This window comes from Rhinolophus sinicus, chromosome 1 (assembly GCF_057876585.1).
Source record: "Rhinolophus sinicus isolate RSI-liver-muscle chromosome 1, RSI-T2T, whole genome shotgun sequence".
NCBI lineage: Eukaryota > Metazoa > Chordata > Mammalia > Chiroptera > Rhinolophidae > Rhinolophus > Rhinolophus sinicus.
In genome coordinates, this window is record NC_142501.1 from 29,469,798 (window position 1) to 29,492,332 (window position 22,535).

The 22,535-nt window shown below is 42.7% G+C and overlaps 2 protein-coding genes across 3 annotated transcripts in view; both read left to right on the forward strand.

Moving 5' to 3' along the window:
- Positions 1 to 507: 507 nt before the first annotated feature.
- On the forward strand, positions 508 to 6,041 carry CDKN1B (cyclin dependent kinase inhibitor 1B). Its single transcript, XM_019744772.3, has 3 exons — positions 508 to 1,878; positions 2,413 to 2,542; positions 4,708 to 6,041. The coding sequence occupies exons 1-2, from the start codon at positions 1,404 to 1,406 to the stop codon at positions 2,532 to 2,534; spliced, it is 597 nt and encodes a 198-aa protein (XP_019600331.2). The 5' UTR covers positions 508 to 1,403; the 3' UTR covers positions 2,535 to 2,542; positions 4,708 to 6,041.
- Positions 6,042 to 9,525: 3,484 nt separating this feature from the next.
- The window catches only part of APOLD1 (apolipoprotein L domain containing 1), a 40,476-nt gene continuing 27,466 nt past the window's right edge, over positions 9,526 to 22,535 (forward strand). For both annotated transcript variants that reach the window (XM_019744790.3, XM_019744795.3), the window contains exons 1-3: positions 9,526 to 9,757; positions 11,411 to 11,487; positions 13,255 to 13,322. The gene's annotated coding sequence lies outside the window, so the exon portion shown is untranslated. The remainder of the gene's footprint in view (positions 9,758 to 11,410; positions 11,488 to 13,254; positions 13,323 to 22,535) is intronic.

The following is a 22,535-nucleotide window of genomic DNA, read 5'->3' on the forward strand; positions in this document are numbered from 1 at the left end:
TCCCGCACGCAGCCCATGTCAATTGCCTTAACTGCTTGAGAAGCGAGAACTGGGCCAGGGGTGTAACTTCGCTTTTGGAAACTAAATGTGTCTGAGACATCATCCAAGTTTATTAGGGACTTGGGAGACCAGGCGAGTTTTTGATCTTGAAATCTGATTTTTATTGAGGGAGAGCTTGGGTTCAGAATATACAGTATTATAAATGCTGAGCCTACTCCAGGCTAATTTGTAGAAAGACGTTCGCCCTGGCTTCTTCCCTAAGCCCCTGTGCATCCCCTAGAGCAGCAGAGATCCCAAGGTTCGGGGTGAGCTAACCACTGCTCACCCGGGGCTCTCAGCCCCTCAGCCAATACTTCTCCGCCTCCCCCGCAGTGCGAGAAGTTTGTGCAGCGGGTGAGAAACCAGCTGCGGGCAGAGCTCCCACCGTCAGCCTCCGCCCCCCAGCTGCCCGCAGTGCGGAGCAAACTAGATCGCCACCGAGGCACACATCGAGGGGCCAGCAACCTTCGAGATCTTCTGCTCCAGCCCGTTCGCTTCCCTGGCGAGGAACGCGAGGGAGGTCGGGGCTTCGGGACCGTCGCGCGCCCGCCAGCGCCGCGCGGGGACCAGAACCCAAGGCCCCGCCACCCAGGCCCCTCCCCAGCTTCCCAGCCGTTTGGCTAGCTTGTTTGTCTTATTTTTAATTTCTCCGAGGCCAGCTAGAGCAGGTTTGTTGGCAGCAGTATACCTCCAGCAATCACGCGACCAGCCAATCTCCGGGCGGCGCTCTCGGAGTCGGCGCGCTCGGGGAGGCGGGGAGGCGGCGGGACCGCGCCGGGGCCACCTTAAGGCCGCGCTCGCCAGCCTCGGCTGGGCGGCTCCCGGCGCCGCGACCAATGGATCTCCTCCTCTGTTTAAATAGACTTGCAGTGTCAATCATTTTCTTCTTCGTCAGCCTCCCTTCCACCGCCATATTGGGCAACTAAGAAAAGGGGGCTCGTCTTTTCAGGGTGTTTTTCTTCCCCTCCCCTCTCCCCACTTTCTCGCCGCCCGGAGACTCCGACGCCGGCAAGGTTTGGAGAGCCGCTCGGTTCGCGGGACCGCGGGCTTGCACCAGCCTGGACTTGGACGGGCTTTGCCACCCCCGCCTCTTGCCTCTCCCCTCCCCTCCCCGCCCTCTCGCTCGCCGGTACACTTGATCCGCGGAGACTTTCGGCTGCCGAGTCCGGGCTTCCTCTCACCCCCTCTCCAGACCCAGCGCGCTCCTGGCGCTCGCCAGTTACTTGTTGGGGTTTGTTTTTGTTGGCTCCTAGGGCAGTCGCAGGACTTATAAGAGGGGTTCGGGCTGGGTCGGGGCGTTTTGTTTTGTTCGGTTTTGTTTTCCGAGAGCGCGCGAGAGGCGGTCGTAAAGACTCAGGAGGAAGATGTCAAACGTGCGAGTGTCTAACGGGAGCCCTAGCCTGGAGCGGATGGACGCCAGACAGGCGGAGTACCCCAAACCCTCCGCCTGCAGAAACCTCTTCGGCCCGGTGAATCACGAAGAGTTAACCCGGGACTTGGAGAAGCACTGCCGAGACATGGAAGAGGCAAGCCAGCGAAAGTGGAATTTTGATTTTCAGAATCACAAACCCCTGCCGGGCAGATACGAATGGCAGGAGGTGGAAAAGAGCAGCGTGCCCGAGTTCTACTCCAGACCCCCGCGGCCACCCAAAGACGCCTGCAAGGTGCCAGCGCAGGAGAGTCAGGATGTCAGCGGGAACCGCCAGGCGGTGTCTTTAATTGGGTCTCAGGCAAACTCAGAGGACACACACTTGGTAGACCAAAAGACTGATGCATCGGACGGCCAGACAGGCTTAGCCGAGCCGTGCACTGGGATAAGGAAGCGACCTGCAAATGACGGTAATGACCCTCTCAAAACCATAAAATGTCTGTCTGGGGCACCGCCTTGCCTGCTTGGGGGTCTTAATCTCTCAGTTTGCAGCGTATTCTGATGTAGCTTTTTGGGAACCCAGTTTCGTAATCTTAGGTTGTGAGTGCTATCTGACTGCTTGTCTGTCTATGATTTGTAAGTCAGAGGCCTGAGATTGTATTATCTGATAATTTCACTAAGCGAAAACATCGCTGTCCCCTCCCCCCCCCCCCCCCCCCCCCGCCCCGTCTACACGGCAGTAGGTTTGGACAACGTTGGGATGTTTATCAGCGGCCTCCCTCTTCGCTATGGAGAGAGAGAGCTTTGGGGCGTAGCAAACACTGTTCTGTGAAAACAACCTCATTTTGTGCCCTTAAAGGCCACTCAGAGTGATGGGTCCAGGATTGTGGGTGGAGGTGGTGGGTTTTTCATCCCCTGACTACTGGGCCAACTTTTGTTAGCCATTGTTTTTTTGATAAAGATTACTTGTGTGTGTTCTTTTGAAAATTCCCTCTTGTCCTTAGATGCCTCTCCTCAAAACAAAAGAGCCAACAGAACAGAAGAAAATGTTTCAGATGCTTCCCCGAACGCGGGGTCGGTGGAGCAGACGCCAAAGAAGCCAGGCCTCAGAAGACGTCAAACGTAAACTGCTCGGTGGGTTGATTACTAAGAGCAAATTACTGACACCCGAATTGGGCTGCTGGAACTCGTGGCCTTTCAAACCTCAAGATACCCATCTTAGTTGCTGGCGGATGAGAGCTGTGGGTTGTTATTTTGTTTATATTTTGTGAAGTCGAAAAAGTAGGAATGGCTAGGAGTCACCGTGGGGATACTGTATTTCTAAACAGTTTCCACGTCCTGAGATCATTTTCCCCTGAAACACGAAAGGACTAGAGCAAGTGTTCCAGGCAAGTACTTGTAATCAGGACCCTGTGGATAGTAGGACGGTCAGTTCCTGTGAGCCCCACCAAAACATGTTGGGAACAATAGGGTCTTTCCCCATCTGAACAAGAGCTGGGCTGTGGTCTCAGTTCCTCTTCATGAGAATTCATTTCCCAGAGGTTTAAGTGGAGTAACACATTTTTGGGCCATACATGGAAAAAATGGCAACTGAATGATTACATTTAAATTTTGAGGGCATTGTTAGGTACACATGGCTCATATTTGGTTAATCAAATGGTTAGAAATGTGAAAAGAGAGCTATGTTGTGTTCTTTTATCTTTATCATTTTCATAAAAGGTCATTTTCCCTGTGTTCTTATAAGTTCTGGGGACAGAGAAGGAACCTTTGTATTTAAAAAAAAAAGCCAAAATAGAAAGTTTCAAAATACTAAGGTTCCTACAGAATTTCTGATAACACTAAAGTTTCAAAGCAGAAGTTAAATTAACTCTGCCAAAGTAAGCAATCCAGGAACACGTCAGCATGTGTATGCTAATCTTACTATAACAGGATGATTTGGATATTTGTAGGGGAAATGAATAGTAGATATCAGGGCTGGCAGGATAGGTCTGCCCCGCACAAGGGAAGTGGAGATTTTTCCATCTACTAAAATCTGATCAACACGAATAGCTAATTTGAATAATTCAGCCGCCAACTTTACGTGGATTGGCTATCCATAAAGATCAAAGTACATATTTTTTTCCCCCCAAAGTACGTGTATTAATAGTCTGTAAACATCTTATAGACAGAGACTGGGACTTCTTTTTTTTTTTTTTTCCCCCAAAACACACTCATAGCCTAGCATATAAAGAGATCTTAATACATATTGATAGTAACTTTTCAAATCCTCATTTATAAACATCTAAAAAGAAATGAAAGGACATAGGGATTAAGGTGGGATTCAAATTTGTTGTGTTTTTAAATCACATATGTAACTTCTTTACATACATCTGATATTTTCAGAGCTTATACAAAATGGCATTATAGAACTTCTGTATTATAGCTATATATGTAGTGGGAAAATTGAATAAATTGAATAAAAAATTGTTCTGACGCAACCTTACCATCTGCAGGCGTTGTTGGTTTGAAACTTGTGGCCTGGCTCATCAGATGAGCCAGAGTGAATCAGACCTACTGGATTTTGACCTGGTCCCATTCTGATTTAGAGAGGCATTTGTTAGTAAATATTGCCAGTTCAAAGAATACTAGAAATAGTAGTAAGGCCCTATGCAGAAGCATTCATGTGTATATTCTGCATATGACTAAGAAACTAGAATATTTTGAAAAAAAAAAGTGTTAATAGAATTTTCTTTGGAGAGCCTTTATAAGTTATATTTTCAATTGTTTTTCAAATATAGAAATTTTGCTACTCTTAAGTATTACAGTTTCTTAATTTTCCTATCTCTGTTTTTTTCTACCATGTTTGAGACCGGTTCTCTAGACCAAGTTTTCTCAACCTGTGCACTATTGACATTTTGGGCCAAATAATTCTTTGTTGTGAGAGGCTGTCCTGTGCATTGTCGAATGTTTGGCAGCACCTCTGGCCTCTCCAATTAGATGCAAGTACCCTTTTTCCCCAGTATGACAAGCAAAAATGTCTCTAAACATTTCCAAATCTCCCGGGGCGGGGTGGGTGGTGGGTGGGGGGGCGCAGTATTGGGAACCACTGCTGTAGACAAAAGTACACAACACAGAGGAGAGCAAAAATCCAGTGAAGGAAACGTTGGATGGAGAAGACTACAACCATCAACTATTAGTACATACATTTCTGTCACTCACGTATTTCCCAACCAAGACAGTGACAAAATAATTCCTGAACTTTATTGGTAATGTTATTTTAGTGGCATTCTCCTAATTCTTTCTTCTTGTTTCTTTTGCAGAATTGAGAGTATGTTTCCTTGTTTATCAGATACATCATTGCTTGATGAAGCAAGGAAGATATAAATTAAAAATTTTAAATACATATCCCTGACTCCATGGAATGGACGTCCTGTATAAGCACTGAAAAGAACAACATAACACTAAAATTTTAGGCACTCTTAAATGATCTGCCTCTAAAAGCGTTGGATGTAGCATTGTGCAATTAGGTTTTTCCTTATTTGCTTCATTGTACTACCTGTGTATATAGTTTTTACCTTTTATGTAGCACATAAATTTTGGGGAAGGGAGGGCAGGGTGGGGCTGAGGAATTGGCATGGGGGTATGAAGAGCTCGCTTCAATTTAGAGCAAGGAGAAAAATATTAGACTTGCATGAAGAGAAGCAGTTTGTGGGGAGGGGTTGAATTGTTTTCTTTAAAGATGTAATGTCCCTTTCAGTGAGAACTGATACTTCATTGTAAAAATCCTCCAAATTTGAACACTGGCTACAAATAATTGCTGTTTATTTTTACATGAAGCTATGTCTCATTTGGGAGCTCTGATGATTCCGTTATGTAGCAGCAAATGGCTTTTTTAAAAAAAATAACAAAACTATCCTTCTTCGTGCTCCCCACTAAACCCCTTTAAAATTTGAATTTACCAGTTAATTATTTAGCAGATAGGTAATCACTGCAGGTAATTCTGGGCAAAAATCTGGGAGGTGTATGGGGGTAGTTCTGAATGCTCGGACTCGACCATTTAATTTTTATCAGATGTGCTGAGAAAATTTCTGAATTTTCTTTTCACTTTGGGCTGTTTAGACACGGTCAAAATAATTCTAAATCATTGGATATTTAAAAAAAAAATCTGTTAAGTAATTTAACATAAAAAATAATGAAATAATTTTAAATTTAAAACTTTTCATTCTATTTGTTAATTTGTCCAAAGAACATTGTTTTTACAAAAGTGTATAGAAAAGAGTCCATATGTTATAAGTGAAATGGATACTACATCTTTAAACAGTATTTTTACATTGCCTGTGTATGTGTATGAAACAAAACCATTTGAAGTGTACCTGTGTACATAACTCTGTAAAGACACTGAAAATTATACTAACTTATTTATGTTAAAAAGAGATTTTTTTTTTAATCTAGGCAATATACAAGCCAAAGTGGCATGTTTTGTGCATTTGTAAATGCTGTATTGGGTAGAATAGATTTTTCCCCCTTCTGTTAAATAATATGGCTATGCTTAAAAGATTGCATACTGAGCCAAGTATAATTTTTTGTAATGTGTGAAAAAGATAGCAATTATTGTTACACATCAAACAATCAATAAAGAAAACTTCCATAGCTATTCATTGAGTTGAACTATGCTGTACTTTACTAAGCTTGAGGCATTCGACCTGGCATTCTACTCATATTTACAGTAATATAATATGAAGTGACAAATGTCGAGATAATTTAGGCCCACAACTCAGATGATGTTTATATGGCTCTGGATATAGTAGTCACTGTTTTCCACATACTTCTGTATGGGTGGACAAAGCTTTAGAAGTACAAAGTGGAAAAGCCCCATATTCATAGAAATAAGATTGTCAAAGTCTCCATTAGTTTAAATATTTATGTCTTCTAGGATATGAATGTCAGAACCAGAAATTCTTGCATAAGTGTACACTGATCACACATTTGCAAGATTGAAAATGAAAGTAACATTGATGACTTCTCTAAATTCTGTATTTACACATGCAAAGTGTTGTGAGGAGTTAGAGCAATTGTTCAGACCATCTAATCCACACCTCTTGTCCAAAATATTTAAATATATAAGTCCTTTAGAAATTGGCATGCATTCCACACTAATTTAGATAAAAACGGTATTCTTCAAACCAAACTGGTCATCACACACAAATTCCTCAGTGTCTAAATTCCCTGCTAGGTAATCTACCCAACCAAAAACATTAAATAACAAATCTGAGGGTTTTGAGTCCCTGTATCCCCATAGCAGAGAGAGATATTTTTTTACTTAAATAATAATAATTAAAAAAAATTTTTTAAGTCAGATTTACTAAAATGATTCCTGTAATTTCACACTTCAAAAATGTGGTTAAGGTGTAAAAGTAAATTATTTTCTCTAGGAATCTGCAAATGGTTAAATCGAAAAAATCTGAATTTGGGTTAAATTGTTTCCCTCAAATAGTTACATTTACATTGTTGCACCCCAAAAGGAGCTCTAAACAAGATAATTTCAGCGTATTTTGACTCGAAGTTACTTTTTTTTTTTTTTTTTTTTTACAGCAGGGTTGACCTTACAGCTGCCGGGAAGAGAAAAGTAGGTCCTTTGCTGGGCTACATCTTCCAAGTAGACATTATTTTAATTAAAGACTAAAGGGTGTTTTTGTGATTCTATTCAAAACACGCATACAGAGTGTTTTTCAGAAGACACTGAGAAATCAAGAAAAACAATTCAAAACAGGGAGGAAGGAGTTGAGTCAGGAAATAATGAAATAAGATTAAAGTTTCTCTGAGCCAAAATGGGTATTTTTTAAAAAAGTGTCTCTAACAAAAGGGAAAAAATCCTCTTAATATTTTCATGTACCCTATTTTCCTTTAATAAAGAGGCATCTTTAATGTGAATTTTTAGAGATTGCATTTTAGGAGTGCTGGGCCAGGAAGTGGTGGATGCTCGCTGCGCCAGGCACGTTCACCGGAACGCAGTCCCTAAGTCGCCGGGTCGATCCATTACACTCTGTGTCAAGTCTCCAAGTGCGTCCCCGCGATTCCGAGTCCGCTACCCGAGCCAATGCGCCGTCGTCTCCCCAAATGGCCCCGCAGCCCGGCGCCCGCTCCCCGCCGCAGTTGCGGGGTCAGGCTGGCCGGCGCCTCGAGACGAAAAGGCCATCAAATCTGGCTCCTGGTCTGAAACTTGCAGCTCCCGCACGGCCTGGGTCGCTGCGCGCAGTTCCCGCGCCGGGGGCGCCAGAAGGCCATGGAGGGCGGCTGCGCCTAGGCCAGCGCAGACGGGCTGGACGGTTTCTCAGAAACTTGCCTCCCTCATCCTCTCTCCTCTGGGCTAAGAAAGAAGCGAAAGCCCCCATTCCTCTCCACAGACCCTCCGCATCAGTATCCTGCCAGCTCCAGAGCGGTGGGAGGAAATGAGTGAAGGGGAGAATCTTTCTGAATTCGTGGACCCTCCAGGGCAGCAGCCCGCTCCCACCCCCACCCCCACCCCGGGCTCCAATGATCCACAGCCCCGCGCATTTCGAAAGGCTTCCCCGCTCGCTGGCGGCAAGAAGGGCCGCAGCGTCTCGCAGGAGGGCCAAGCGCCACCGCCGCTTGCGGGGGTCGCTTCCTCCTTTTCACTCGCTTTGCGAAGTTTCCCCATCGCATCCCTCGCTGACCAGCGCGGGGGACTGGAGCAGGAAAGAACTAGGAAAATGTGGGTCCGGGGGCATAATTGGGGGACGGAGGGGAGCGTGGAAATCAACAGGAGCGGAGTGGGGTGGGCGGCCTTTCGGGCCACGGTGCGCCCACCGCCTCGGCCCCGCGGAACGACCTTTTCTGGCGGCCGTGTAGTGCTGCCTTCGCCATTTCATCTTCATCATCATTAGTGTCGACACTTGCTCTTCATAAGGTTTTTTAGATTGAAAAGGGTGTTTTAAGAGCTCAACTAGGCTCTCCGATCTGTTTTACAGATTATGAATTTTGTTTAAAAATTTCATCTCTTTCACCTGAGCCACACCCTACGCTCGCTCCCCTCCCTCCCCGCCACATTTAAGGTAAAAATCCTGCAAGCGAAGTGGTGTGGGGAGACGGGAACGAGGGCCCACGGTCATGCTAGAACCCCCCGCCCCCCGCCGGGGAGGAGAATCTCGGGGATCTCGGCTCGCGTGGGGGTGGGGTGGGGTCATCCTCAGTCAGACCCCGAAAATGTGTTTACAGGTAAACTGAAGTCCCTGTGTATATCCCCACTCGCGTACCAGGCCTGTCTCGCGTGGGGGCAAACAGAGTAGGCACAAATCAGAAACTAAAAGATACGAAAAGAAATCGCTGCGTGTTGGGCGCGAAACTTCGACGCGCCTCAAAGGAACGTGAAGAAAAGGCAGGGAGAAGGCGAGCGGCCGGACCCGAGGCCGGAGGATTGCATCATTGCAGCTCCCCCGCCAGAAAATGGGCTCCGAACCGCAGCCACCATCATGGCGCTCGCGCTGGGCTGCGCTTCCCGCGCGCCTTCCCGGAGCGCTCGGGCCACGGGCACCGAGCCTCCAGCCAGCATTTTGCAAACATTTCCTCTCGCGCGCGCTGTAGCGCGCGCGCGCGCCTATTCCCCCCACCCCCTCCTTCCTTTTGTGTGCTTGTGTAAGTGCGTGCGTCCGTGTGAGTGTGGGGACTGGAGAACTTGAGGGTTGTTTTTTTCCTCTCTTTTTTTTCCCTCCCGTGCTGGTGGTTGTAAACTTGATTGGCATTGGCTGCGCCCACTGACCCCTGCGCCGAGTCCACTGAAGATTTAAGGTGGATCCGAGAGGCTGCAACTACAGGCGGAGTCTCGCACTAGAGCTGGTTTTGGAGGAAAAAAAAAAAAGCCCAAACCGAGCGCCCGCCGCGTTTTTACGCATCCCCTGCGGTACCAGCCCCAGCCCGCCCCTCCCGCCCCGCACTTCCTCCGCCCACCGCCCGCTTCTTCCCCATTGGCCGGTGAGTGCAGTTTGAATTTTTTTTTTTTTTTTTTGATACTTGTTTTCTTGTGAAAAGTACACTACTCAGCTCTTGTGACGAAACCCGTTTCGGCGGCCCAAGGTGTGGTGTTTAGCTGGTTTTGTGGAAGCCGGAGGGAGGCGGGTGGGCGGAGCTTCTGTTTCAAAAATTTCTCCCCGAGTGCGGTTGACAGTGTGCAGGCGGGTAGGGGATCGTGGGGCCGCGGACAACAACCAGGAGAAGCCTCGGCAGGGACAGAGATGTAGTATAAAACGTTAATGGATGTCCAAGGTGCGCCGTTTCGCCGGTTGCTGGCCAGAGGTACTAGGGAGGCGCTGGCAAGAGCCCTGGCGAGGATGCACCTTCCCCTGCCTTGGCAAGGTAGAATTGGGGAGGACGGGAGGCCGACGGTGCCTGGAAAAGAACACCTCACTACCAACAGGGGGAAAAAGAAACAGAAGAAATGCAAATACAGCACAAATGTATTATTTCAGGAGACACCCAGTCAGAATGCATCATATGGCAGTTGATGTCATTTTTACTCAATTTGAAACTAAGTTTTCTGTCTCTGATTTCCAGTAAGGAAAAGGTTAAAAGAAAATCAAGAGGGAATAAGACTTTGAAAGTGTCTTTCATTTCTGGGCCTGAAAATTAATTCTTTTGATAAAGTAGTTTAAGATTGAGGATAATGTTATTTGTATTGCAGCCTAATGCACAGAATATCATTCATTAAGTATGACCCAATTATGTTTTATTTTACCGTGAAAAAAATTTTAAGTTTTACCATAATTCAAATTATTCTCCAAATTACTCTATCTCCAGATTAGTGAAGTTAGCATATATACATAGTTTGTTTTTGTCTGTTACTCTTGCTGTGTAGCTGAGGATTTGAACCAGATGTCAGCCTCAGCCTCCAGTCTAACAGTTCCTATGCCCACCTCACCGTCCATTTTTTAGTTCTTAACTCCCCCAATACTTCCTAACTCAACGAACCCCTTAAGATTGGCTAAACCCAACTAAGCTCTTCAAACCACTATAAACCAACCTGTTTGTACTCTTAGCAAGGAATTTTTGAGTTAAGATTGTCCCCCAATAGACTGGCTAGCCTCAGGAAGCAGTGAACTCATCATCCCTGGAAATGTGAGTCAAGCACTAGTCTGGGTGAGGCCTTGATTTGTAGAAAAGATTCAAATGCAGATGAATATTAGGACTCGTGATTTTTAAAGTCTGTTACAGGCCCTTGAGATACTATATTTCCAATCTTGGAGTTTCTGGGTTTTGATTAAATTAAGCAGTTTTCCTTGCTCATTACCATTTTCTAGAATTGTCCTGTCCAGTATGGTAGCCAGAAGCCATAGTTGGCTACTGAGCACTTGAATTTGGCTAATCCAAATTGAGATGTGCTGTAAGTGTGACATACTCATATAGGCCAGGTTTCCAAGAATTAGTATGAAAAATAATGTTGAATATCTCAATTTTTATGTTGATTACATATTGAAATGATCATACTTTTGATATATTGAATTAAATAAAAATATTATTAAATTTAATTTCACCTGTTTCTTTTTACTTTTTTTTTAGTGTGGGTATTAAACAATTTCAATTTATAGATGTGGCTCGCATTATATTTTTCTTGGACATTGCTGTTTTAGACCAACACCCATGGTAACTCAAAGCCCTATCTTTGAGATTGGGCGGGTAATAATACCGAGTAGATGGTAAGTTCCAGCTGCCATCCTGGTTAAATCAAGGCCTAAGTTAAATCAAGGCCCAAACTCAGCCTCTGGAACCTTTAAAAAGAATTCTGCCAACACCTAACACCTGCTATTTAATCTTTAACACTTAGCATTGAGTTTGAGCCCAGACTATGGAAATATGGTACAGATATGTCTGATTAAGTCAGACTTGATCACAGCTTTCATATTTTGTAAATAGAGTGACTAGGAAGTCCAATATGTTAGGAATAACTTTGGAAAAAAAATTAGATCCCAAACAAAGCCTCCCCAGGTAACTTTTTACTAACTTCTTCAGCAGACAGGAAGGTGGTGGAGAGATGGGACAGTGTTCTCATTTTAAGATTGTATATCTAACAGAAGACTTCAAATGAAAAGGTGCGTCATATTCTTGGATAAACATGATAAAGATGGCAGTAAATTTATACCTTTTAAATTAAATTTACACCTTTACACTAAATTCTGATAAGTTCTGATCATCCTATTTCATTCCATTGTTCTATCAGTTTCAGCATTCAGGACCAAATTATGTTAATAACTGTAAATTAGAATGTTTTCATTTCTAGTAGCACTAATTCTCCACACCCCAACCAGTCTCCTTTTCAGAATTTTCCTGGCTTCTTTTGCTTGCCTTCCCCCCCCCCATATGAATTTAAAATGAATTTGTCTAGTTGCAAATATAATTTCTATTGGCATTAAAAAAATAATAAAGAGGCATCCTTATCTCACACTTCATGCCAGGATAAATTCCTGAAGGATTTAAGAGTGAAGTGTAAAAAAAATGAAACCATAGACATACCAGAAGAAACTGCAGAAGATTTAAAACTATATAATCTCAGAGTGGGCAAGGTCTTTCTAAGCGTGACACAAAACATAGAATCCATAAAATATAACATTGATCAATTTGATGACAAAAATAAAAATGTTTTGCATGGCAAAACTTGCCATAGCAAAGTGACAAGACAATGACATGGCGGTGACGTTGCACAACCACATGAGTGTCCTTGATGCCACTGAACTGTATACTTAAACATGGTTCAAATGGTAAATTTTACATTATGCCTAACTACAATAGTGAAAAAATAAATAAATACACAACTACTGGCAAAATTTTAAAGTTCGTCCATTTTCTATCCAAAACAATCTCAGACAGTGTTCTGGGTCCCATCCTTTTGAGATAGACGTTGGGACAGTGGTTTGACTTCAGGCTCTGGAGTCAGACTGCTGGGGTTTGAGTCCCAGTTACCTAATTTATTGCCTGTGAGACCTTTGGCAAGTTACTTCATCATTTCAAGTTTCTGTTTCTTTGGCTATATGTTATATAATGAGGATGCTTATAGCTCTCTCATAGGATTATTAAAGCTATTGAGCAGGATAATGTATGTGCAGTACTTAGCGTAGTACCTGGTATATAATAAATAATTATCAGTATATATTTATAAACAATACAATTAACAGAGACATCCAGTTCTTATTTTGGATTCTCAAGTAACTACAACCAACACTATATTAACCTTGTAAATACGTTTTCTCATTTTTAAATACTGCTGTTATTACCCTTAAGAAGAACAAATGATTTTTTATTGGGCATTTAATAAAGATAATATATTGCAAAAAGTGGCTGAAATGGTAAATTTTATGACATGTATATTTTACCACATTTTTTTTTTAAAAAAAAAAGCTTTAGAAAATAAGGCATTTGTTGAGTTTAGGGCCATCTCTAATTATCTCAGTAAGGCCCTGGTATAGATTTGTTTGTGGTACTAAATCAGTAATACTCACAACCGAAACATATACAAAGACAATGGCAAACTAGGAAAAATGTTTGCAATCCATATATCAAAAGGCTAATTTCCCTGATAAATAGTGTCTACAAATCAATGAGGAAAAGCAAACAAACCAATAGAAAAATAAGCAAAAGCTATGAACACCGTTTTCATAAGAGGAAATACAAAAGGCTTCTAAAATGTGAAAACATGTTCAGGTGTAGTTTGAAACTTTGGGGATACAAATTATATACAGAATACGTACATTTAAGTAACTAGAGTTACATTCGGATACAAAGGTGGCCATTATTCTTTCTTGATAGTTTAACTTTTACTTCCCTCCTTTCTATCCAACCCTGACTGATTTTTTTTTTTCCAGCTTCATTGGCGACCGGAGAAGCAAGGAGTTTGCATGTGTGGAAGCCATGACCACCTTTCGAGTTCAATGTAAAATCCTTCTTATCCAAATTGATTGTTGGCTTACTGGTATCACTGTGCTTTACCCTTAGAAGTCCCCTAAATCAGCTTCTTCCTGCAGATACAATGACCTTTTTCCACACATCTTCTCCATTCCTAGTCTTACTGGCCTGTATATAGGCCTACAATCTGACTCTCCCAAATCATTACTTCTGGCTTTGCCTTCAAGTTCTCTATTCTCTTAAAAGCTTCAAGCAGAATTTATTATATGATAAATATGAAATGTCAAAGCAGTAGAGTGAGAGTATATGATGCAATAAATGGTGTTAAGTTATAGCTAACCATGTGGGAAAATGTTAAATCCCTCCTACACACGCATACACACATACGAGTACATATTGTGTTTTATATTATATGCTGTAGGTTGATCCTGATTTAGCAGTTCCTCTTCTACAAATTTACTTTTGGGAAATGATCAGATGTGTGACTAAAGAAATATTCACCAGCATGATCATTGTAAAGTTATACATTAGACTTTACAAAGAAACAAAAAAGTAAACAACCAAGCAACATCCTCTTAGATATAGGATTAAAGGATTGATTATTTAATTGAACCAACCGTAGTATATCCAAGAATGATGCAGATGGCAGCCATTAAAACACCCCAGGTAGCTTTATATATATTAATATGAAAAGTTGTCCATAATATTAAACCAGGCACAACAACATTTATGGTATGACCCCATTTTTGTAAAAAAAAATAGTAAATTCATGTAGATATGCATAGAACCAGCTTGAAAGGTAACCCCTCACATTAATAGTTTCAATTTCTCAGCATAGAATCATGAAGAAACTTTCATTTTATTAAGTATTGATTGCATTTTTAGTAACAGATTTTAAAAAGAAAAAAACCAAAGATATTTCAAATTAAAAAAAATTATCCTTACAATTCTTTAACACAGTAAGTTTCTTTTTGTGTCTCACATACAGTCTTTCTCCTCAGACATCAGCAGAGAACAAGGCATTTCTGTAATTCATTTCCCCTCCATTTTCCTGTCTAGATAGTTTCAGATATCATTCAATCCATGTATGAATTATGAGGAGTGTATGTGTTTAGGTATATGGTTTTTCTTCCAGGGCACATAAGCAAGGTATAAATATCACCCCATTAACTCAGGGATATCTTAACAAACCATGGAAAATTGAGCCTATTCCATCTTTTTGCCTCATGGGATCCTGTTGGTAACATTATCCCAAACCTCACATTCCTTGATCTTTGGCATTTGGCACACCCCAGGATTTGGCCAGGAATTCAACAGCTCAACTCCCTGCCCATCGTTTAGTAACTTAGGACTCAGTGCGGGGGAGATTGTTTTAAATTTCAAGTTAGCAGACCAATCTTGAGCTGTCACTCTCCATGGGACTGACCTGGGCAAATCTTAGCATCTCAGAAAACCAGGTATGGGAGATCACTACACCCAGTTTTCATTTTACAGAAGAGAAAATTCTAATCCTTGATTTTCTGTGAAGTGGGGAAGTTAAACAAGATGATTTATAGGTTCCTTTTGGCTCACAAGTCTGTGATTCCTAGTCGAGATCACGCAGTCCATCCTTGTAGATCAGGCGTTTTTCCCAGAGAAGCTATATTCCTGATTTTTGGCCACAAGCCACGTATTCACAGGAGTCAAAGGAAGATAATACTACAATCGTGTAGGCTGAAGAGTGAACATTTGTTATCTTACTAGAAAAAAGCACGTGAATGTATAACTGAATGTGTGCTTAGTGATACTACACACTGCTTTGCTGTTGCATGCATACTCCTCGCGGAAGCCCCGCGAAGGGCCAGGCTCCGTGTCTGCAACATGACAAACAGGAGCCTTGCCCTCATGGAGCTATGGGCTGGGCTGTTGGAGGAGATAGACAAGGACTTACAGCTGGAATTATGTAATGGAATTTAGGTGGGCGTTCTGAAGGATAAGTGCTGGGAAGGGACCTTGGAGCTTCTGCTTTATGCGCCTACAAAAGGGTCCAGCTGAGGGGGCAAGCAGGCTCCTGAAATCCAAACTCTTTCCCCAGGCCAGGCTGTGTTTACCCAAGAGAAAAACCTATAAAAATCCATCCCCGTGCAGTGCCTTCTGCAGATTGTTGAAAGTCCCCTATTGTAGTGGCCATCATGCAGGATGCCAAAAAAGTTTGAAAAGGGGGGGGGGGGCTCACCTGGTAATGGAGGCTGGTAGGCCCCTCTTAAGGAAATGACCTTCAAGCTAAGAGCTGGAGGCTGAGGAGGAATTAACCAGTTGAAGGCAGGAGAGAAAGAAGAGTGATCCGGGCAAAGTACGTACAGTACAAGTGAAAGAAGGTGTTTGTGGCTGGGATGCCAAGAATCGAAGGCAGCAGGAATGGGTGCTATGATTGGCGTGCTGGGAATGTTCAAATGGGGATGGGCGTTTTACGCCATGATAAGAATTTTGGACTTTACTTCAAAGCAATGGGGAGCCTTTGGATAATTGAAGAGAGTGACTTGAGCAGCTTCAATTAAACCTGCTTATTTCCTCATTTTATCTTATTCTAGTCAAAAACCTTAGTCTTGTATTGGGATCATTCCCATAGTATGTGGCAAAGAAAGTTGAGGCTTTTATATTTCCTGGTGAACATACACAATATATATATAAAAAAATGTTTTAAAACCCTGGGTGTATGGCTTTTCAGTAAATGAAGGACATGTGAAGTTTTTGGACCATCAGAACAGATACTGAGCACAATTGATATATTTCAGGTTTTAAAGGAGGACCCAGGCAAGCATCATGGCTGGGTGTCAGGCTGCTGAAGCAGCAGGCTGAACAAGCCGGTGTCACCACCATGCTCCTCCACACCACAGGCTTAGCTTGCAGTCTTTTTTCATTGTCATAAGGAGCCAGTTGCTTGTGTCATTTTAGGAGCCAGCTCATGTTTTCAAAAGAGGGATAATAAAAATGAAAACCCACAGGGACTTTTGTTGGTTTTTTTAAATGGAAGATTAGTAAAAGAGCGACCTCTGCTGGCTAAACTGGTATAACACCCTAGATAGAGTTGGTCTGTGACCCAGCGAGAAGCTAGCTGTCCTTCACATTTCCATAGGTGTTAGCAAATTGATTACTTGCTGTTCATTTCCTCACCTCTCAACTCAGGTTCTTTGGAGCTAATCTAAGTGACCTATAATTCCCAGCTCCAATCACAGTTGTTTCTGTTTCTGTCTTTAGGAAAAGTCTTAGTCTTTCATAGCTCTCAAAAATGATAGCTCTCAATATCAGCCTCAGCCAAAACCCAGACCTGAAATAACTCCTGCATTCTATTTTCTTTGTCTCCTTTCTCTCTTCTGCCCTTCACCTCCCCTCATCCCTTCCACGAGTAAAACCAAATAAAACAAACCTTCACTCAAAAGAGTATTGCTGATGGAAAGTGAGAAGGAGGGAACTTATCTCTAGCGTATCCTCTCAACTGAGTGTCCAGGCTTGGGGCCCAGGGTTGGGGTTATACACCTGAGTAGAGTTGTGAAATCCATTAGTATCTTCTGCTGCATTTGCTCAGCCATGGGAATGTGGGTGCACAGCGGTGGAGTGAGGTTCCGAGAATGAGAGACCCAACACTGGAGAATGTAGAGGGTGGTTAGGTAGGAGGAGAAAGGGGAACGTCTCCCTGAGACCTTTGGTTTGTCAACAATGAATGACGAGGATGAGTGCCTACTATGTGCCAGACCCTGGGCCCAGTCCTTTCCGTACCTTTACTCTGTTTCTTGCGTTGCCTCTCACTTCATAATCTTAAGAACATCTTTGTCTGGAAAATATATTTAATATATGGTAAGAATTTAGAACAAGACCTGTGTAAAAATAGTAGTAATGTGTGTGTGTGTTTGCTATGTTATTATATTTTTACTCTGGAATATGCTCCAACTCCTATACATGAGAAGAAGCCTTCCTCAGGCTTGCTAGAGTAAGTCCTAAAGTTACTTCTAAAATGACACCTCCAGCTCTCTGGGGCAGAGCAGCAGAGAGATATCTTTGGTTTGGCATGTTGTTGCTACACAGTGGCTCCCATGCCCTGTCTTCCCATGCCTAATGGGCTCTTACTCCTTAAATAGTCATTCTCATACTTTCAACAACCTCTTGCAGATTGTCTAAAGCATGAGCATACTAGTATCAAGGGATATCATTTTAATGCTGTTAAAGGACCTGAAATTATTAACCTCTCCTTTAAGAAAACTGAAGCCCAGAGAGGTTGTCGGTTGTCCGAGGTTACCCACCTAGTGGGCAGCAAAGGCAGGACTGGAACCCAGAGCTCCCAAATCCTTGATGTAACACCTCCTGTATGACACCCTTACTGTCCTTGGTCTACATTGTGCAACAGATGGTTTTTCCTTATCCTTTCTGCTGCTTTTCTCAGGTTGCCTGTCACCCCCCTTTTCTATGCTCTCCACCTCTTCCTGCTGCACACAGGCAACCCGGAACCATTAGTGCAGACAGCAGGCAGCTTCTCTGACCAGCCTGAGCAGATTTCCCTCCCACTCCTAAACTTATTTATTCCGTTTGGGCCTTGTTAGGGCACTAACAAATCACTTGACTCACAAATTTATCAAAAGATGTTCATAGATTTTTATCCTTCTCTGAGATGACTATTGATCTCGGTATTTTTGTGCTGCTTAATAGTGTTGAGTATTTTTGCATCTGCCTTACGTTTGTACGTGCCTTATACTTATTTGAACTCTCCCTGTTCCCTCAGCATAATACAGTGCCTTTTATTGGAAATACAGTTTATTAGCCCAACAGAATAAATCTCTAATTCTGGGAGTTCCAGCACTGTGGCAAGTCAATTGTATAGATATTTTAAAGGAAAGTTTCCTTTTAAGACTTTCAAACAATACCCTGTAGTTTCTAATATGGTACCCTGAGTACACTGTTTACTCAAATTTAATGAATGTTAAATTGCCCTACTTCAGTACAGCCACAGAATTAATTCATTCATGGATCTGGCAGTTATTTTAGGAGTGCTCACGAAGTATGTTGGACTGTGTTGGACCCTGAAGGCATTTGCAGAGAAGTTTGACATCTGCCTGTCTGTCCCCTTCTGTCTGCCTAGAAGGTAGATAAGATGGATGCAACTTGAGGAGGCATCCTTTGTTCCTAAGGATAGAAGGTGCATTGTGGAGCAGAAAGATACAGGAACTATAGGCGATGCCACACCAGCTTTGCATTGCTTATCTCCAGAATTCCTTTACAGAAAAGAAAAATAAACTTTTATCTTGCTCAAGCCACTATTATTTCTGGGCTCTGTTACTAGCTGCCAAATGCAAATCTTAACTGATACAGAAGTCCTTGAGGATTTTTGAGCAAGGCACTGATTCTGATTGGTAGCTATGCAAGAGACAGTTTCAGGGAGGGCAGGTGTTCCGGGGAATACAAAGAGATAAAGTTGGCTTGGCAGGTGGGGACAGATAGTGTGGGGAGACTCTGAATGAGGAGAATACACATCTTGCACAGGGTCATTGATTTTGGTTTTTTTCCCAGGACACCTCTGCTAAACTCCTATTATACAGTGGTCATGTAAATATGTAGTTGTTGAGTAATTTGCACTCTGCTATTGTCAAGTTGCCTGAAAGCTAGGAAGATTGAGAAGATGGGTACTCTTTGTGTCTTAAAAAGAGGCAGGCAAAAGCTGGAACAGGAAGAGTATCAGTGTTACAGAAAAGTGAAGTTATTATGTATTCTGAACTCTTGCAGACATTTTCAAGGAAAGGAACTTTTGTTACATGTGATTGTCTAATCGAGATACATTTGAAATGTATCCTTTACTGGATTGCAACTGTAAATAATATTTTAAAATTATATTTTGGAGTGACTTGCAGGGTAAAGATCATTTTGTATGCTAAAAATTTCGAAAAGGGGAAAAATATCTATTTTGTTAGCTTACGCTAAGCTTCATGTGATCACAGTGAGTAATAGCTGTCTCTTCATAGTGAACTTTTCATCTTGAGGTTGGGCAGGTAATTTCACACCTCTTAGATTAGAAGACATTTAATTATTGTTTACATGGGTTATAAAATATGATAATATAGCTATAACATAGCATAGCTTTCCTCTGAACTAGGTGTGTTAACTCAATATCCCAGTCTCTGTTTCCATAAGAATGGGTTGGCAATTCTAAAGTTCCTCCCAAACCTGTCTCGAACAGGTAATTAGAAGCCTTAACACAACCGCAAATTTCAAGGTCCCTCAAGGCAGTGGCCTTCAGCCTTTCTCCCTTTGCACATGGAAAGGCAGATGCGCCCTGTATTACCTGAAAATTCTCACTCATTAATTATGTCTCCCCACTCTTTCCCCTCATTTAGATAAAATATATACTGGTATGCTACTGAATATTACGTTGTAACCTGGACTGTCTTGCACATTTCCATGCTTTTTCTACCAACTCCATTTTAAAGTCATATATGATTGATTGCCCTCTGTTAATAGTGGGAAGAAATATTTTTTAAATGATTCTAAATATTAGGTTTTTGAATTGCACCTCCCTGAAGTGCCAAGTTTACATTTTCCTACAATTTTTTCCCCGGGGGGGGGGGGGGGGCAAACACCCACTAGTCTGATAAGCAGATGTTCTCTTTCTACAGTTAAGTAAATAATAACAGTAGCCAACATTTATGATGTGTGTTAAGCCACTTATCTACATTGTTTCTTTTAATCCTGATGAAAATTCTGAGAAGTTTCTGTATCGATGAGGAAACGGAGCCTTGGAACTATTGCTCCAGGTCACATTAAACAGCTGAACAAGGGCTCAAATTTAGGTCCTGCTGACTCTCAGCCTCTCAGGATGGAGAGCCTGCCCTGTTATTCTTGTAAATAATCTCAATGAGAAGAAGGCCAACTGGCTCAGTCTGACACTTGATCATTCTCTTTCACTTTCTGCCAGATTGGAAGACGGTATAGTGATTAAATATTTCTGGCCAGCAATATCTTGCCATTTATGGAAAAACGATACTCCCAAATCTTTAATAATTGTTTCATTAGGAACAAAAACAAAGCCCCTGCTAAACTTTGGAATGAGTGCAGTAAGGTCTCTGTACTCCACACCTTAGACTCTCCTCAGGCAAGATGGAAAGAACAGTATCACTTTCCAAGTGGCTTTGGGAAGGAGATAAACAGTGGGTGCTACTTAGTTATCATGAGTAGACATTTTTTTGTGGCAGACTACAACTAACATTTTAAGGTTAGGAAACTCCTTCTCAAGGGATGAGGGCCTTTTTATGGCAGAGAAACTCCGAAGGCTCAAGGAGGGAGTTTCTAAAAATATGTATGGGCGTGCCTCTCAATCTCTTTTTGCTTTTTTAGCTCCACGTAGATTCAGGGGTCTCTCAGAGGCCAACTTCTTGCAAGGTGGGTGAGAAGACTCCTCCAAAGCTTTATATTTGCTAAACTTGTTTGTGTTGGTTTCCTACATGATTTGATTGGGGCGGGCGGAGCGGTCCAGCTTACTTTCGGGGGACATGAGAGCCCAGTGATGTTTGCTAAATTGTTTATTAAGTGAGGGGGTCTCATTTTTAAAAGGTCATTTCTTTTGTGTGATTAAAGAGCTTCCAGGGAAGTTTTCTCATTTATTTGCTTTTCAGTTGCCATTTTGGAGGTAATTCTGTAAAGAATGTTTGAGTCCTAGGTCTTCTTTTCAGCCGTCAGACCCTGGAAAGGCCACTTGCTTTTTCGGTGGGACTACACCCAAAGCTGGGGGTGGGTGGGAGGAAGATCAGTCTCATTAGTTGAATTCAAAGGCAGTGTTCCAGAGTGGGACATCTGCAATGTCACCATCAGCTGGACCACAACAAACGCATAGGTTGGGTCATTATTTTTGTGTAGGATGCCTAGCCTAACCTGTCTAAGCTTTTGAGGGAAACTGATAACCTCCTCAAAGGTTGTTATTGTCAACTGAAATATTTTATCTGAAAGTGCTTTCTAAATATATTATTATAATGTATGAAAATGGTGGCTAACGGAAGTGCTTCAAAATGTCCGCCATTATTGATAGGAGTGCAAGTCACTAGAATGCCTAACTGGAGGAAGCTGGTGTATACACACATGTGGCAACTTTTCAAAACATATTCCTCTCCTACCCGTTCACTGATACTCTTCAGCATCCAGTGCCATCACTCCCTGTTCTCTGTCAATTTGCATAGTGTGTTCACAGAAACACGTCCTCCCATTCAGTTTTAGCAGCTGGAGCATTGCATTTGTTTTCCTTGGCCGTTCTATTCTGTATGACGTGAACATTGATGACACATTATTCTTTACTTTGGGAACACTGAGAACAATTCAAAGCCAAGGCCATGTTGTACCGCTCCTTAATAATCTGATGTAACATGGCCCATGCTGGGAATAATAGGTATGTTTTCTTCAGGGCTGGTGGGTGAGACCTGCTTCCTAGGGCCAGTGCCTCATTCCTAAGCTCAGTATCTCTTGATCAATCCAATGAGAAGCAGGCCCTGTGGGTCTGGTGGAACTGCATTTGTGCTTGGCACAGTCTGCGGCACGATTCTGGGGTCACCTGGTGGAGTCATTAAGACAGCTCCAGTAAGTGTGTGGGCTGTGGCTCTCATACCTGGTGTGAGGTAGAAGTGCCTAATGTAGCTCTGAGGACGCACGTTTGTGCTGAGTTCAGGTAAATATCTAGCTGGGAAGGAGTTCCGTATCAGTCGATTTTCTTCCTTCCTTCCCTCCCTCCCTCCCTCCCTCCCTCCCTCCCTCCCTCCCTCCCTTCCTTTCTTCCTTCCTTCCAATAAAAACGTGTTGAGTACCTACTGTATGCTAAGTATTTGAAATGAAAAACATTGTCCCTGCCCTCAAGCCCTTAAGGAGCTCAGAGGTGTGTGTGTGTATGCGTGTGAGAGAGAGTGATCACAGTATGATGAGTTAGGAACAATAAAAAGGGTTTGAACAACCTTTTGGGAAAGGACTACTCAGGGAAGGCTTTCCTGGGGAGATGTGATTTTAAGTATTAAGGATAAATAGGAATTTGCCCAAGACCAACAAACAAAAACGTAGGGGGGAGGTTGTCCCCGTGGCTGAGCAGTACCTGCTGAGGCACTGAGGTTTGCAGCCATGTGACTGGGAAACATGATGCACAGTCTGGTGTTCCTAGCGCCTGCCTAGCAGTGTGTCTCACAGAATTAGGCATTTTGTGGATGTGCTCCAGCATTTTCTCTATGGCTACGGTAACTGTCTGCTA

Excerpts from the sequence above, each read along its gene's own strand:
- CDKN1B (XM_019744772.3), top strand. The coding sequence starts at position 1,404 with ATGTCAAACGTGCGAGTGTCTAACGGGAGCCCTAGCCTGGAGCGGATG. Across the intron at positions 1,879-2,412 it reads GAAGCGACCTGCAAATGACG|ATGCCTCTCCTCAAAACAAA; the intron begins GTAATGACCCTC and ends TCTTGTCCTTAG.